General features: G+C 36.1%; 2 protein-coding genes across 6 annotated transcripts; one reads left to right on the top strand and one right to left on the bottom strand.

Moving 5' to 3' along the window:
- Positions 1-2,382: 2,382 nt before the first annotated feature.
- LOC111902770 (pentatricopeptide repeat-containing protein At5g44230) lies at positions 2,383-5,252 on the top strand. Of its 4 annotated transcripts, XM_023898583.3 has the most exons (3): positions 2,383-2,582; positions 3,018-3,276; positions 3,415-5,252. In XM_023898583.3, exons 2-3 carry the CDS (start codon positions 3,093-3,095, stop codon positions 5,022-5,024), a joined length of 1,794 nt encoding a protein of 597 aa, XP_023754351.1. In that variant the 5' UTR covers positions 2,383-2,582; positions 3,018-3,092; the 3' UTR covers positions 5,025-5,252. The 4 variants fall into 4 exon arrangements, with proteins under 4 accessions (XP_023754351.1, XP_023754349.1, XP_023754348.1 ...); XM_023898581.3 differs by having other exon boundaries at positions 2,384-2,582; positions 3,026-5,252; XM_023898580.3 differs by having other exon boundaries at positions 2,384-2,582; positions 3,018-5,252.
- Positions 5,253-7,690: 2,438 nt separating this feature from the next.
- LOC111902772 (uncharacterized) lies at positions 7,691-8,889 on the bottom strand. 2 transcript variants are annotated; one of them, XM_023898584.2, is made up of 3 exons: positions 8,738-8,889; positions 8,044-8,240; positions 7,691-7,967 (listed from the first exon to the last, which is right to left on the bottom strand). In XM_023898584.2, the coding sequence occupies exons 2-3, from the start codon at positions 8,212-8,214 to the stop codon at positions 7,896-7,898; spliced, it is 243 nt and encodes an 80-aa protein (XP_023754352.1). In that variant the 5' UTR covers positions 8,215-8,240; positions 8,738-8,889; the 3' UTR covers positions 7,691-7,895. The 2 variants fall into 2 exon arrangements, with proteins under 2 accessions (XP_023754352.1, XP_023754353.1); XM_023898585.2 differs by having other exon boundaries at positions 8,744-8,888.
- Positions 8,890-14,360: the final 5,471 nt, after the last annotated feature.

The following is a 14,360-nucleotide window of genomic DNA, read 5'->3' as shown; positions in this document are numbered from 1 at the left end:
TTCAAACAACTTACGTGACAGAAAGAAACATCTTGGATGGTCTGCTTCTTGTTAACGAAATTTGTTCTTGGTCCAAAAGAACTAAAAGGAAAGTCCTGCTGTTTAAAGTAGATTTCAATAAAGCCTTTGACTGCGTTAACTGGGGATTTTTAGACAACAATCTATCACATATGGGATTTGGTGAAAAATGGCGGATGTGGATTAACGGATGCCTAACCTCCTCGAAAGCGTCGGTCTTGATCAACGGAACTCCAACTAACGAGTTTATCACTTCAAAGGGTGTTCGACAGGGAGATCCCTTATCCCCATTCCTATTCATAACGGCGATGGAAGGCTTAAGTGTGGCAATGAAAGAAGCATGTGCAAAAGGGTGTTTTTCAGGGTCTACAACTACCGAATGAGGGTCCTGTTATTTCGCATCTCCTCTATGCTAATGACACATTATTCATTGGGGAATGGTCGAAGCACAATGTAAAGAACCTTGCTAGGATAATAAGGTGTTTTCATGCGTCCTCAGGGCTCAAAGTAAACTTCAACAAATCTCGGGTTTTTGGTGTCAGGGTCGCAAAGGAAGAGGTGGCTCGATTGGCCAGTCCGCTTGGTTGCGAACCTTCTACACTCCCCTTCAATTACTTGGGAGTACCTGTCGGAGCGGATATACATCTTAAAAAACATTGGCAACCGGTGATCGATAGGTTTCAAGATAAACTCTCACAATGGAAATCAAAATCTCTTTCATTTGGTGGCAGACTTACTTTAATCATGTCGGTTCTAAGTAATTTGCCAACCTATTTCATGTCTCTGTTTGTGGCACCTACGGGAGTTATCGAAAAGCTAGAAAGAATCAGACGTAGATTTTTATGAGGCTCAGTGGATCACGCGAAGATACATTGGGTATCATGGGATAAGATAATTGCAAGTAAAGAATCAGGTGGGCTTGGCGTAGGATCATTAAATGCGTTCAATGCAGCCTTGATAGTCAAATGGTGGTGGAGGTTCAGAAAGGATCCAGGATCTATTTCGGCCAAAGCAATTACAAGTATGCACAAACTACATGGTAAACCGGATCACATTTTTTCTCTAACAACTCTAGCGAGAGTTTGGAACAACATAGCTCGCTCGCAAAAAAGAACTGAATAAATTGGGGATATCGGTTGATATGGTGTTGAAAAAAAATCCACTTCGGATGGTCACATATGGACATGCCCATTAACTCAAGATGGTGACTACAAGGTAAATACTATGAGGAATAGATTGGACAAATCTAGCCTGGTGGACATTAGGAGGTTTGAATGGCCAAAAGAAGTACCCATCAAAGTCACAACATTCGTATGGAGAGCTAAACAGGGACGTATACCAACATCGGTGGCCATCTCCAATAGGGGCATAACAGTAAACTCAACAATTTGTTCTCAATGCGGCGAAAAGGAGGAGACGACGGATCATGTATTGGTTGAATGCACATTTGCTAAATCTGTCATGAAATGGATCTTAAAGTGGTGTCAGTACCCTTTGCAGACCTTACGACAGTACATGATGTTATAGATTATGCTTCAAACTGGGGCAATTGCCCAAAAAAAGCGAAGATTATTGGGGATTTGCTAAGGATACTTATGGAGTATTTGAAAGGCAAGAAATGACAGATTATTCAACAAGAGGTTGCAGCCAACAAAAGTGGTGGATATCATCATATCTACCATGTATACATGGGTCAAATGCAGGGGGAAAACGAAGACGATTGGTTGGGCGGACTGGTGTACTAACCCTTTTTATAGGGCTGTAGCTCTCTGTTTTTTCTGTTTGTTTCTTTTACTTGTTGTATCTCCTAGCCCCTTGGTGGGTTGTTTACCATGTTTTTCTTTAATATATATGCCTCTTATTTGTCGGTTAAAAAAACATAATACATGGATATTTGATTTTTTTCTTTCCCCTTTTAGGCTTTTAGCATTGATTTTTTTTTTCTTTTTGTTCAATTCACAATTTGGCAGTGGCACATTCCAGTTTTTCCTCCCAGAGGTTTCTATGGGAATGATGTTGAGTTCGATTCGTGTCTTAAGCAGTAAAACCCTCATGTGAAACGGATTGTTAAAGATGTTATCTCTTCAAGGAGGGATTGAACCTGGATTCGTTGGGTGTTATGGTTTACTGTCGTATCAAATGTCACTACCTACTGTATCAAACCTTCATTCAAAAAAAATGAAAGTTGTATTGTAAATGTAAAAATTTATTTTGAAAATTAATTATATGATAAACGGGTCAAGATTATGTGCATATTTTGTTTTACGGACAACTAACTTGTTTTGTAAAAACAATGCTTTATTGTAAAAGGATTTTTTTTTGTTAAGCACCAAGTGTGATATAATAAAAGTACAAGTAGGAAACCACAAAAGTTTAAAATTTTGACTATTCTTTCCATTTCCTGCTTCTTTCTATACGTATCAGTCCTCCACTTCTATTCCTTTCTATGCCACAGCCGTAAGCGATCGCGCAGATCAGATAGCTGCAATACGTTGCACCGGTTCTGTTCTTTTGGATGCCACGCCAGTAGCCAATCGATAGAGAAAACGAGCATCACGTTTCAGGTTAGCAACGTACGAACGTCCGCCTTTTGTTTCTGTTTATGTTTATCCCCTGTAAATGTTTTTCTTCTCTTCTTAAAATGTTCTTCGTTTCATTGGTCTCACGATTGAAGCTTTCCTTCGTTTGTTCTGTATATCATGCCTCAACAGTCAGTTTCAGTTTATTTTCATCTAATTGATTGACTGGAATTGTCTCTATTTGGTAGTTTAATGCACATTAGGTGTTTGATAAAATGCATAAATGAAATTTTCTTTAAGTCAGACCTAAAACCCACACACATGCATGCATTGTTACTCTGGTCCATAACGTAATTGCCTTTATACATGGTTGACAGGTTGAGACTCATCTTTTGACAAATTGATCAACTCCGTGCAAACTCATAATTAAATTGATCGAATCTAACAGCTTGCTTTTTTTTTTTTTACCTCAATTCCAAGAATTACAGGGATATCAAATATCGGCGCTAAAAATACCAATTTTTTTCAAAGTAGATGTAAGTATCATTTTCATGTATGATGGTTTCAATCTCTCGTACACCAACAACCTCCAAAATCCTCCCAAATCTTAGCATCATCAACAAACAACAACCTCCTCAATATGTTCATCAAAGAAAAATATTGGAATCACAAATAGTCTCACTACTCGACTCCTCCAACAATCTCAATCAAGCCAAGCAAATTCATGCCCACATCATTCGTAAGTGTCTTGATCAATGCTCCTATGTAATTACAAAGCTCATTCGTGTTTTAACTGCAAAATTCAACGTCCCTATGGACCCATACCCCCTTCGCGTCTTTCACCAAGTTAAGCACCCAAACCCGTTTTTGTTTACAGCTTTGATACGTGGTTACTCTGTACAAGGACCTTTTATGGAGTCTGTAAATTTGTATAATCTAATGAGACGACAAGGGATTGGTCCTGTGTCTTTTACATTCACAGCTTTGTTGAAAGCTTGTAGTGGTGGTGGGGTTAGTCTGGGTATGCAAATTCATGGGCAGGTTATAAGTCTTGGTATGTTTACTTATGATTTGTTTGTGGGTAATACTTTGATTGACATGTATGTTAGAGGCGAATTGTTAGATAGTGCTCGTAAAGTGTTCGATGAAATGTCTGAAAGAAATGAAATCTCGTGGACTACATTAATTGTGGCTTATGCAAGACATGGGAACATGGATGAAGCAAGTGAGTTGTTTCAAGGACTACCTACAAAGGACATGGTAGCATGGACATCAATGGTGATGGGATTTTCACAGAATGCCAATCCAAGAAAGGCTTTGGACTATTTTGAGAAAATGCAAGAGGCTCAGGTTAAAACAGATGAGGTCACATTAGCTAGTGTCATTTCAGCTTGTGCCCAATTAGGTGCACCCAAGTATGCTAAATGGGTTCGTGAAGTTGCTGAAAAAGCTGGATTTGGACCTGAAAATAATATCATTATAGGGTCTGCTTTAGTTGACATGTATTCAAAATGTGGATGTATTGATGATGCATGTAACGTGTTTGATAAAATGCCTGAGAAAAACGTTTACTCTTATAGCTCGTTAATTCTTGGATTTGCAATGCATGGATATGCACAAAAAGCAATCAACTTGTTTGAAAAAATGGTGAAAACGGATGTGAAACCAAATGTAGTAACATTTTTAGGAGTCCTCACAGCTTGTAGCCATGGAGGTTTAGTAAAACAAGGTCAAGATCTTTTTGAAGTGATGGAAAAAGACTATAATGTAACCCCAAATGCTGACCACTATACATGCATGGTGGATCTTCTTGGAAGAGCTGGATGCATTGATGATGCATATGATCTTATAAACAAAATGCCCATTTTGCCCCACGCGGGTGTCTGGGGAGCCTTGCTTGGTGCTTGTCGTATCCATAAGAACCCTAAAATTGCTGAAATTGCTGCAAATCATTTATTTGAACTCGAACCAAATGCTATAGGAAACTATATACTACTCTCAAACACTTATGCTTCTGCTAAAAAATGGAATGATGTTTCAAGAATTCGAGGGTTGTTTAGATCCAAGGGTTTGAAGAAGAATCCTGCGTATAGTTGGGTAGAAGGGGCAAAAGGGGTAATTCACGAGTTTCTTGCGGGTGACATGGGTCATCCTAGGAGTTTGGAGATTAAGAGAGAGTTGGAGGATCTTTTGTGTAAATTAAGGTTAGATGGGTATAAGCCGGTTTTGAGTTGTGTGCCTTATGATGTGAGTGATGATGAGAAGATGAAGATATTGTGGGGACACAGTGAAAAGTTGGCATTGGCGTATGGATTGCTTGGTGATTCTAGAATCATTAGGATTGTGAAGAATATAAGAATATGTGAAGATTGTCATGTGGTAATGTGTGGGGCTTCCAAAGTTAGTGGTAGGGAGATTGTTGTTAGGGATAACATGAGATTTCATCATTTTCATGATGGTGTATGTTCTTGCAATAACTTTTGGTGATCATATCAAATTACACTAGAACTTAAATGGTTGATTACATAAAAGATCCGTGTTTTTACATTTTTCTGGTTTAAACCTAAATTTTCAAAAAAAAGGAATTTTCCTATAAAAGAATAAAAGATTTAGGCAAACTTTTTTTTTTCTTTGGCGTTGAAGTTATGGATATTGTAAAGTTGTTATTTGATTTGGGAATAAAAGAGTTGACTTATGTTGACGTTTTTGTGACAATGGACCAACTATATATCAAGTTAGCTTTTAACCTAATTTTCATGAAACTGTTAAACTGTCGTTTAGAAATTTAGAAATGAATATGCATTTTGTAAGGGTTCGAATGGTTTAATTGAAGTTTTAAATGTTGATTCTCATAAACAGAATGCAAATATTTTCACAAAGTCATTAAGTTTTATTCAACATATTTTTCTACTTGAAAAACTTACATTGTGGATCAATTTCAGTAAAAGAAAATATTGGCTTCTTTCAATGTTAAGATTGAGGTGATGGAGGATGTTGAAATAATATTAACATTTTACAATCTTAATATTGTGAAAATAAATGTTGTTACTTATTATTGTATATGTTGGTATTGTGTTGATTATTGTCATTGTTTAGTCGATGGTATTAATGAATGGAGCACTTAGACCGATCTTGAAGTAGAAAATAGTCTGAGGGATGTTTTTGACAAGGTGCTAGAAGTGGAAGGTCCACAATTGGCTTGTATAACTATAAACGTACTATTGATCTCCAAAAGAAATAAACAGTGGAATCGGAAAATAAGGGAAAGATCACCTAACCATGTATCTTTCCAAAATAAAGTTGTAGAGTCGAATGAAAGAGGATACCCATGAAGTTGGATTATAGACCCAAATATTTTGCTAACATCATCAATATAGTGTTACTTTAGATTATCCCTTTCTTCTTGATAAATGGTTTCTGCAAACAATATGTGCGTACACTCAACGATTCCGCACAGATAACACACAATGCCGAAGCACGATATATAACATTAATTCAACCATTTAAAGAATATATATATATATATATATATATATATATATATATATATATATATATATATATATATATATATATATATATATATATATATATATATATATATATATATATATATATATATATATATATATATATATATATATATGGAAAAGTGAATATACCCTTAAGGGTATATAAACTTAGGTACCCAAACTCATCATAATACGTTGTTTTGTATATAGCCTAATAAGTGTTCGGCAAAAAGATGTGATGTAAGAGAAAGATTATACGGAAATTTCGAATATCTTGAAAGTAAATCAACTTAAGATTGAAGTTTATGAACATTATAATGAATATATCAAACAAAACGACGTATTATGGTGTGTTCGGGTACCTAAGCTTATATACCCTTAAGGGTATATTCACTTTTCCTATATATATATATATATATATATATATATATATATATATATATATATATATATATATATATATATATATATATATATATATATATATATATAACATCATTATTTAGAAAGATCTAGGGGTAAGCTCGGTTCCAGAACCAAACCAAACGGAGTCAAAAGCTGAGAACCGAATTTATGGATATGGAGGAATTGATAACCGAACCGAATTACATATCTGGTTCCCGATCGGTTTCGGTTCAAGTTCTGTTAGGTTCCAACGAGTATTTTGCTCACTCTTAGTTGTTAGGGTCCGGAACCAGACTGGTTTTGAAAAAATAAGAAGTGAATTTACGGATATGAAGGAACTGATAATAAAATCGAACTAGTTACTAGATTTCAGTAAGTTAACGTTCCGGTTCGGTTCCATGGGTATTTTGCTCACCCTTAGAAATCTAAGATCATTGAAATTTTTTAATTTAAATGATAGTTTTGATGATTTACAATATTTCAAATTCTAATAAAATTGTACTTTTCGGGTCCACAATTGTCATTTTGTAATTGGCTTGTATAACTATAAACGTGCATTCATCATTTTATTCTTCATTATTATTATACTTTTGGGAACAATAAAAACAAAAAGAAATTACCATTTACCACCCGGATGCTATAATCAACTCAACCAATAAATCAATTATTTTATTTTTTGTTTATGTTTGTCGGAGCTAAGGATGGCATTATAATCTATTCTTGGATCATCCAGCGGTCCATGAATGAAAACCCAAAATCACTTCTTTTCTTTTTCTTTTTTGAAAAAACCAATTATTCAAATTGTTTCTAATATTACAAAAGAGATAATAACATGTCATGGCAACCAAATTTTGTAATTGTCACATTTATTTGTTTTTCTTTTTTATAAACTTGATCAATATAAGTTATTGATAATTGAAGTGAATTTTCTCTGTATTGATACAACTTCAGATACAGGTATTTATACACAAAGAAAATACAAAGGAATACCTAATTCCTAATACATATTTGAGACCAGGACAATTATGACCCATTCTAACGACTACTTCTATATGATACATATTTGAAATTTAATAGACGTTATTACTCAATGTACATACATAAAATGTTCAAAAAGATCATCGCACATTTTCCAAATTACATTTAGTCACATTCGTTTTTTCAAATTTGACCAATAAACTCACGAAAAAAACAAATGTTACGATCAACAGTTTATAGGTTTTCACTACCTGTCCATCATTACACACACATCATATATTGATACATATGCAAACAATACATCATACCATACACGTTATATTGATTAAAGTAAAGAAGTAAATACGATACTTGCATTTTATGATAATCAATCAAAATCGGTAATTAAAGCAAAAATAAAGGTAAGTTATCTATCAAACATGCGAATAATCTAATCTCTGCAATGCAATGCTTTAAGTTACTACTACTTCCTCCCTCTGTTGAGCCTCTGCAAGTGATAATTGAGGGTTCCCCAAGGTTTTCTTTTTTTGCCACTCTGCAATGCAAAATAATAAGATATATTAATGAAATACGAAATGAAAATTATTGAAAATTTATTTTTATGAGGAGACCTGTGATTCCAAACAGGTGTCTAGTAGTTGTCGTTGACGAGTGCATTTTTCATCAGAGTTATGATTAAGTGACAAACACCCAAGAAATGTAATCATATCTTTCATACATGGTTTTGAAAGTCCACCAAACTTCTTTGCGTTTATATGCAGCTCACCAGCTTTTCTCCCCATCTTTACACTCTGATGATAATAATGATCTACATACATATGATCATACAACATCAACCAATAAAATCTTCAATTCTTGAAAAGCTTAGGCATGTTAAATGCACTCTCATATATTCAGCTGTACATAATTTCGAGCTAAATCAATTATTAGTTTGAGATATTCAAATTGCATGTATAATCCTCAATAACGATTGCAGAAGGATGAAATGAAAGACAGTATAAACTTATCTAATTGCTTTAACCAATCCACATCATCGTCCAAACTTATCTAATTCCAGAAGAAATTCTGTCAATTTGAATTCCTCAAAGCCCTAATTCCCAGAATACAATTGAATCCCCAATGAAAAGCAGTGCATTACACATAAATGTAATACAAACAAACCGGAACGACATCTCGAAACATTAACATCATATAATTACGACTGAACTAACTTGAATCAACAAAATCAAATTGGAAAAAAAAAAAGATACTTATAAATAAAGGGAGACGAGCTATGTATGAAGAAGTAGAAGAATATAAAGAAACCTGAACCTTCAGGTGGAATAGACAAAGCCGTTTGTCGGAGAGCTTCAACGGCGTATGGTGGAGGCGGCGAGAGGTGAGCGGATAGCAGATGCAGCTGAGACTGGAACAGAGGTTTTCTTGGGGAAAATTAAAAAATAGAAAACGAAAAGAAAAAGAAATATATATTTTTCACATTAGACCTTGGATTTTAACAAAGTGATATACAACCACAATTGTTAAGGTCGTTTAAAAATTGATCTTTTTATTTTCGAATTTGTGAAAGGGTTATTGATAAAATTTGGCATTTTGGTTTTGTCATCATTTTGTCCTTTAAGTTTAAATCACGTAAAATTAAACCCTAGCATTTGCAAGGGTATCAATTTTATCACAAGGACATCAATCTCAGGTGACAATTGGGTCGGGTCAGGTTCACGGGTCACTGGTTGGTGAGTCGGCGGGTCAAAATACATCAATCCAACCCAACCCATATATGTATCCAGGTTGGTAGGTCAGAAACATCAACTCAGCACAACCTACATAACATCTTTAATTATACAAGTTTGCGGGTTTACAGGTAGGTTTCATCGAAGGTGGTGGGCAGGCGGAGCGCAAGTGATCGGTAGTTTGCGACTTTCCACCGGTGGGTTGTTGGTGTGTGATGCCGGCGGGAGGTGGTACTGATGGGTGAACAGCAGTGAAGTAGTAAGTTAGTAAGGTAAGGAATAAGAATATTATCTGGTCTTTTTGAATAAGAATGAATCAAAGATTGGATTTTTTTATTGAGTAGGGCACCCAACACTCATAAGTCATAATACATAAATGAATATAATTTTTTTAATATAATTAATATTAGAAGGTTGACCCACGGACCGAAACACATAACCCAACCTGGCCATTAAATAAGCGGGTTGGCGGGTCAAAAATCTCAATCCAAACCCGTTTAATTTCATATCGTGTTACGACTTGGTTTTAGAATTGTAACCCCTTCGCAGGTATCATGGATGTGTATAATTTGAAACATGTTAAAATTAGACTATAAACTTCAAAACATATGGACCGTGTTCGGCAAAACTAGCTGGTAGCGAGTAGCAGGTAACGGGAACCGTTTTGTTAAACGCTACATGAGATAGCTTTTAAATTTAGAGTATTTTGTTTAAACTAAACGATAAATGCATGTAGTACTAAACGAGCATTTTTGTTAAAAACGGAGCGTTTTATCAAACGTTAGAAGTTGGAAGCACTTAAACGCTATGTGCCTAACACGCCTTAAATCAAACCATTTAATTGTTATTATTATTATTATTATTATTATTATTATTGTTGTTGTTGTTGTTGTTGTTGTTGTTGTTGTTAGTATTATTATCATCATCATCATGTACCCCCCCTTTTTTTTTGTAACCATGCATATAAGAATTGGCATTACAATGGAAAGAGGAAGCTTCAAATTAGTTATAAATTTTACAACTAAGCTATGGGAAATATGACAAATATGTTGTACACTGATGGTTACGAGTTGGAGCAGTAGGATAGTGGTGACTCGTCAGGAAGTCAAGTGAGCAGCGGAAGCCCTTTTTCTTTTTCTTTTTTGGGCATGGTTTTCCATATAAGGGATTAGTTAAGTGATTATGGTCAATTTGTTTTGGGTACTCTTTTCTCTGTGGATGACATTGTTCCTAGTCGAAATGACTTGGAAATATGTATATCAGATAGGCGATTATTAGTCTTTGAGTATTATTTTTAGGTTTGTCTTCTGCAACCTAGCCATGGCGAATTTCGAGGATGAAGTCTGATTCAAGTGAAGGAGAATATGATTTCAGTCGATTATTGGAGTTGTCGATTACTACATCAGGGTTATTTTTCATCCTCCTATATTCATGGGAAGAAGATATCAAGCATATGATTTTAGAATTTGGGTCGAAAACTTAGTGGAGGACGAGAGAGAGCAGTTGTAGGTTCTGGCACCACAAAAAAATGAAAGATTTAAGGCTTATGATATTGATTTGGAGGATTTGGGTAGTTATGGTTGGCGTGACAAGTGTAGGAAAGCATAAGAGGGTTCTTGTGATATGGTTACATTGGGATTTACCAAATGTTGGCAATATAGACATTTCAATAGAGACTGTAAATTGAGGAAATAAGGGTCTGCTTCCTTTGAAATCAGATAAGTCATGTTAAAGATGGTTGTTTCAGGTGTCTAAAGGAGTAGTTTTGGGACCAACAACTGCCATTATCGTTGGTGTGTGTTAGTTATGAGAATGATGCATTTTGTATTTTGTTGATTCTTGTGATAAGTTGTTTGATGGGAACTTGTGGTCGAGATATGTGGCCAAAGGGCCTTTAGGCTAGCGGTAAGGAGTGATCCTCTCATTTGAGAGCTCATAGGTTCAAGTCTCACTTGAGACACATGTGGTATTTAGGAGTATATTTTTTCATTTAAAAAATGGTGGTATGTGTTAGGTGTATAAGTTGCACCTTTTACACGCTCGTTACATGTTTATTTCTAGCATTGCATGGCATTTTAGTGTCATTTTATATGCATTTTACATTTTCGGGACAATATCGAGGATATATCTACTTTTCACGGTTTTTGTGGATGTTTTAAGTGTGTTTGAAGATTGGAGCATGCTTAGGATGTTCGAGAGAAGCTCTACGCAAAGTTTCGGAATTTTCAGAGTCGAATTGAAGAAGTTGGAAAATAAAAAAATGGACATTTCTCACCTTATTACACGGCCCGCGCTTTGGCTAACACCGAAATTGTGGTCATGGCTTCTGTAACGCTCGTGTTTCAAGACTAAGCATTAATGCGATGATGTAATAGTTAAGGTCAACAAATGTAACTCATTTTGAATTAATAGAAAGGAATTAATTGAGTATTATGTGAATTTATTTGCTTTATACTTGTTTATAATGATATAATATGTTAAGAATGAAAATAAGCGTTAAAATAAAATGTTAGATAAACCCGATATCTATGAAGAAAGTTGTAGTGGTCGTGACAAGGATTCCGGAGATATAAAGAACGCCGAAATCCGAGTTATAACGAAGAAGTTATGACCTGTCGAAGTTTCGTGACAAAACTAGCACGAAACTGTGTGGCGTAAAAAGTGAGTTTACGATAAAATACTTTTTATCCTTAGCGATCTAAACGAAAGTCATAGTATACGTTAAACCGGGAGCGTAAATAAAAAGAACGTCAAAATCTGACTTTGTATGAGGAAGTTATGAATTTTCTAAGATTTGGCATAACAGTGTGCAGCCCGGAGTTCGGATTTTAGATCGAGCGATTTTTAGCCGACACAATTTAAATGAAAATCGAAGATCCCGTCAATAGCAGCTCAATGATAAAAAGACAGACGAAAACGAACGTCAGGCGACAAAGTTATGAATTTTTAACAGACTTTTCCTGTCCCGGCCTGTTAAAAATATAACTTTAAAAATAAATTCAAAATGAGTTGACGGAGTCTAGACGAAAGTTGTAGAGTACGTCTCCACCTACGCGTAGATATAAAGAACGTCAAAAACGTAGCTCGTATGCGAAAGTTACGAATTTTAGAAGTCGAAGGTGTAAAATGTGAGGCTGGTGCGAGGACTACGCCCAATGTACCAATCGGACGCCTCGCGTACCGAAGTACGCCCCGCGTACGAAGCCTATACACCCAACGGTCTCGCATTGCTTAGTCCGAAAGAAGGCACGATGAACCATCAGTAAATCGACACGTTGACGTACGAACCCCCTGCGTACCCTCGTACGCGCAACGTTCCGAGGAACGCCTAGCGTAGACAGCAGCCTCGGCCTATAAAAGAGGTGTGAGTGCTACAATGCTCAAAACCCTACAGTACACACATAGGAGAATTGAGCTATCAAAAGAACAAGTGGAATACACTCTCATCTCGATGCGCTAACGAGCAATCAACAGTCGCATCCCCTTTGTGTATTCATCGAATGAAGAAATTCATCAAGAGCTTCAACCTTCCATCGATGTAGTCAAGGCCATACAGAGTTCAGAAGTTCATGTTCCTATCGATACTGAGAATGATCCTCCGCAATACAATGTTTCTTCCATAAGTGATGTCCCCGATCCAACCAATATCTCGGATGATCCTCCTCCAAAGTTTGTGAGTGTTGCATATGTTTCTTCTCCAGTTGTCGATGATGAAGTCTCAGAAGAAGTCGTATTTGAAGATGACAGTTAAATTTTCGGTGTCATTCCTATTCCCTCCTTGCTCAACATTTTTCACAAGATATCCTCCTCCAAAGCTCAATTCAATTTCAGACTCTCTTCGTCCTCGGAAGCTTCAGATGAAAATTTTGAATCTGAGCAAAATGACGTTGTTCCTCCTCTTGCAAAAAATACATCAGAAGTTCATCAAGATTCTCCCATTCGAAAAGCTCCACATGGTGATTACAAGAACAAAGATGATGTTGATCACAAGTCTAAAAGTTCCACATTGGACACGAGATCCTCCGATGAAAATACTACGGATCCTTTTGCCTTGCTGGAACTCAGAGATAACGTTGCTACAGAAAACTCCACGGTTGACAAGGTCACTCAACAAGTAGCAGACCTTGAGTCAAAACTGGTTCTGGTACTCAAATCTCTTTCTGAGATCAAGGTTATCGCTCCGTCCGAACTCGAACTTGCAAATCAGTTGGACCAACTTATCTCGATTCGCCTAAGTCATACTCTAGAAGATGTCAAATCACATTACAATGGCAACATGGATCATCACATCGTTACCATCAAGACTATGCTCAAATTCATGATTATATTCTCTCTGCTACAAACACCCTAATCAAACAAACTGACATTCATGATGAGAAAAAGATTCAAAGGTTGGAGAAAGAGATTTGTCACAAAGATGCAATGAATATGGTCATGCAATAAGTACTTAGCAAGGTCATCCGTGCAGCTCGACATCATCTGGATGTTCCATATAGGTTTGATGAAATGCTTTTCATTTTTGACGAAACATTTTCTCACCTCAAAGCACAAGCTCCAACTGTCAAAGGTTCTGATTCGCTTTCCAAGAAAGTCAATATAAACTTTCAACGAGTCTTTGGATGCCTAAGCGAGCTCAAGTCCAATCCGTTGCTTGCATCGGAGGCAGGGACCTCCCATGCAAGAGGAAGAGAAAAACATATGGGAGAAAACAGAGACAACAACAACAGACAGTTCAATGGACATCAATCTTGGAATTTTCCCTAGGATCTGAAAATTATGATAAAAAAGTTGTGGACGTACACACTTCTGAAGCTGATGGTGATGAAGATGATTTTGTGGATAATGTAATTCTTGGACCACAAGCAATCAGAGAACCACCTATCAACGTCCTTTCGGAAGTAGCGAAGATGAAATGGTCCTCGGTTTCTTGGCCATCATCTTTGTCAGAAGCATTCAAAAGGATTCGATACATGTCGAAGATCAAAACAAAGATGACAATCGGTGCCTTCCAAGCTACTCAACTAATGCCTCCTCCAATTCCTGCTCCGAGGATTGTTTAAATTGGCGTATGTTCTCCTATCAGAAAACCGGATGAGATCCCTGAAGATTCTATTCTTTCTCTTCCATTCGAGCTGTTCACTACTCAATATGGTCAATAAATCATCTCATCCATCTCATCTCAAGTTAATCAATCAATAAAC

This window comes from Lactuca sativa, chromosome 2 (assembly GCF_002870075.4).
Source record: "Lactuca sativa cultivar Salinas chromosome 2, Lsat_Salinas_v11, whole genome shotgun sequence".
In the NCBI taxonomy this organism is placed as follows: Eukaryota; Viridiplantae; Streptophyta; class Magnoliopsida; order Asterales; family Asteraceae; genus Lactuca; species Lactuca sativa.
The sequence above is the reverse complement of the archived record's forward strand: the minus strand, read 5'-3'. Positions and strand labels throughout refer to the sequence as shown.

Excerpts from the sequence above, each read along its gene's own strand:
- LOC111902770 (XM_023898581.3), top strand. The coding sequence starts at position 3,093 with ATGATGGTTTCAATCTCTCGTACACCAACAACCTCCAAAATCCTCCCA.
- LOC111902772 (XM_023898584.2), bottom strand. The coding sequence starts at position 8,214 with ATGGGGAGAAAAGCTGGTGAGCTGCATATAAACGCAAAGAAGTTTGGT. Across the intron at positions 7,968-8,043 it reads ACACCTGTTTGGAATCACAG|AGTGGCAAAAAAAGAAAACC; the intron begins GTCTCCTCATAA and ends TTTGCATTGCAG.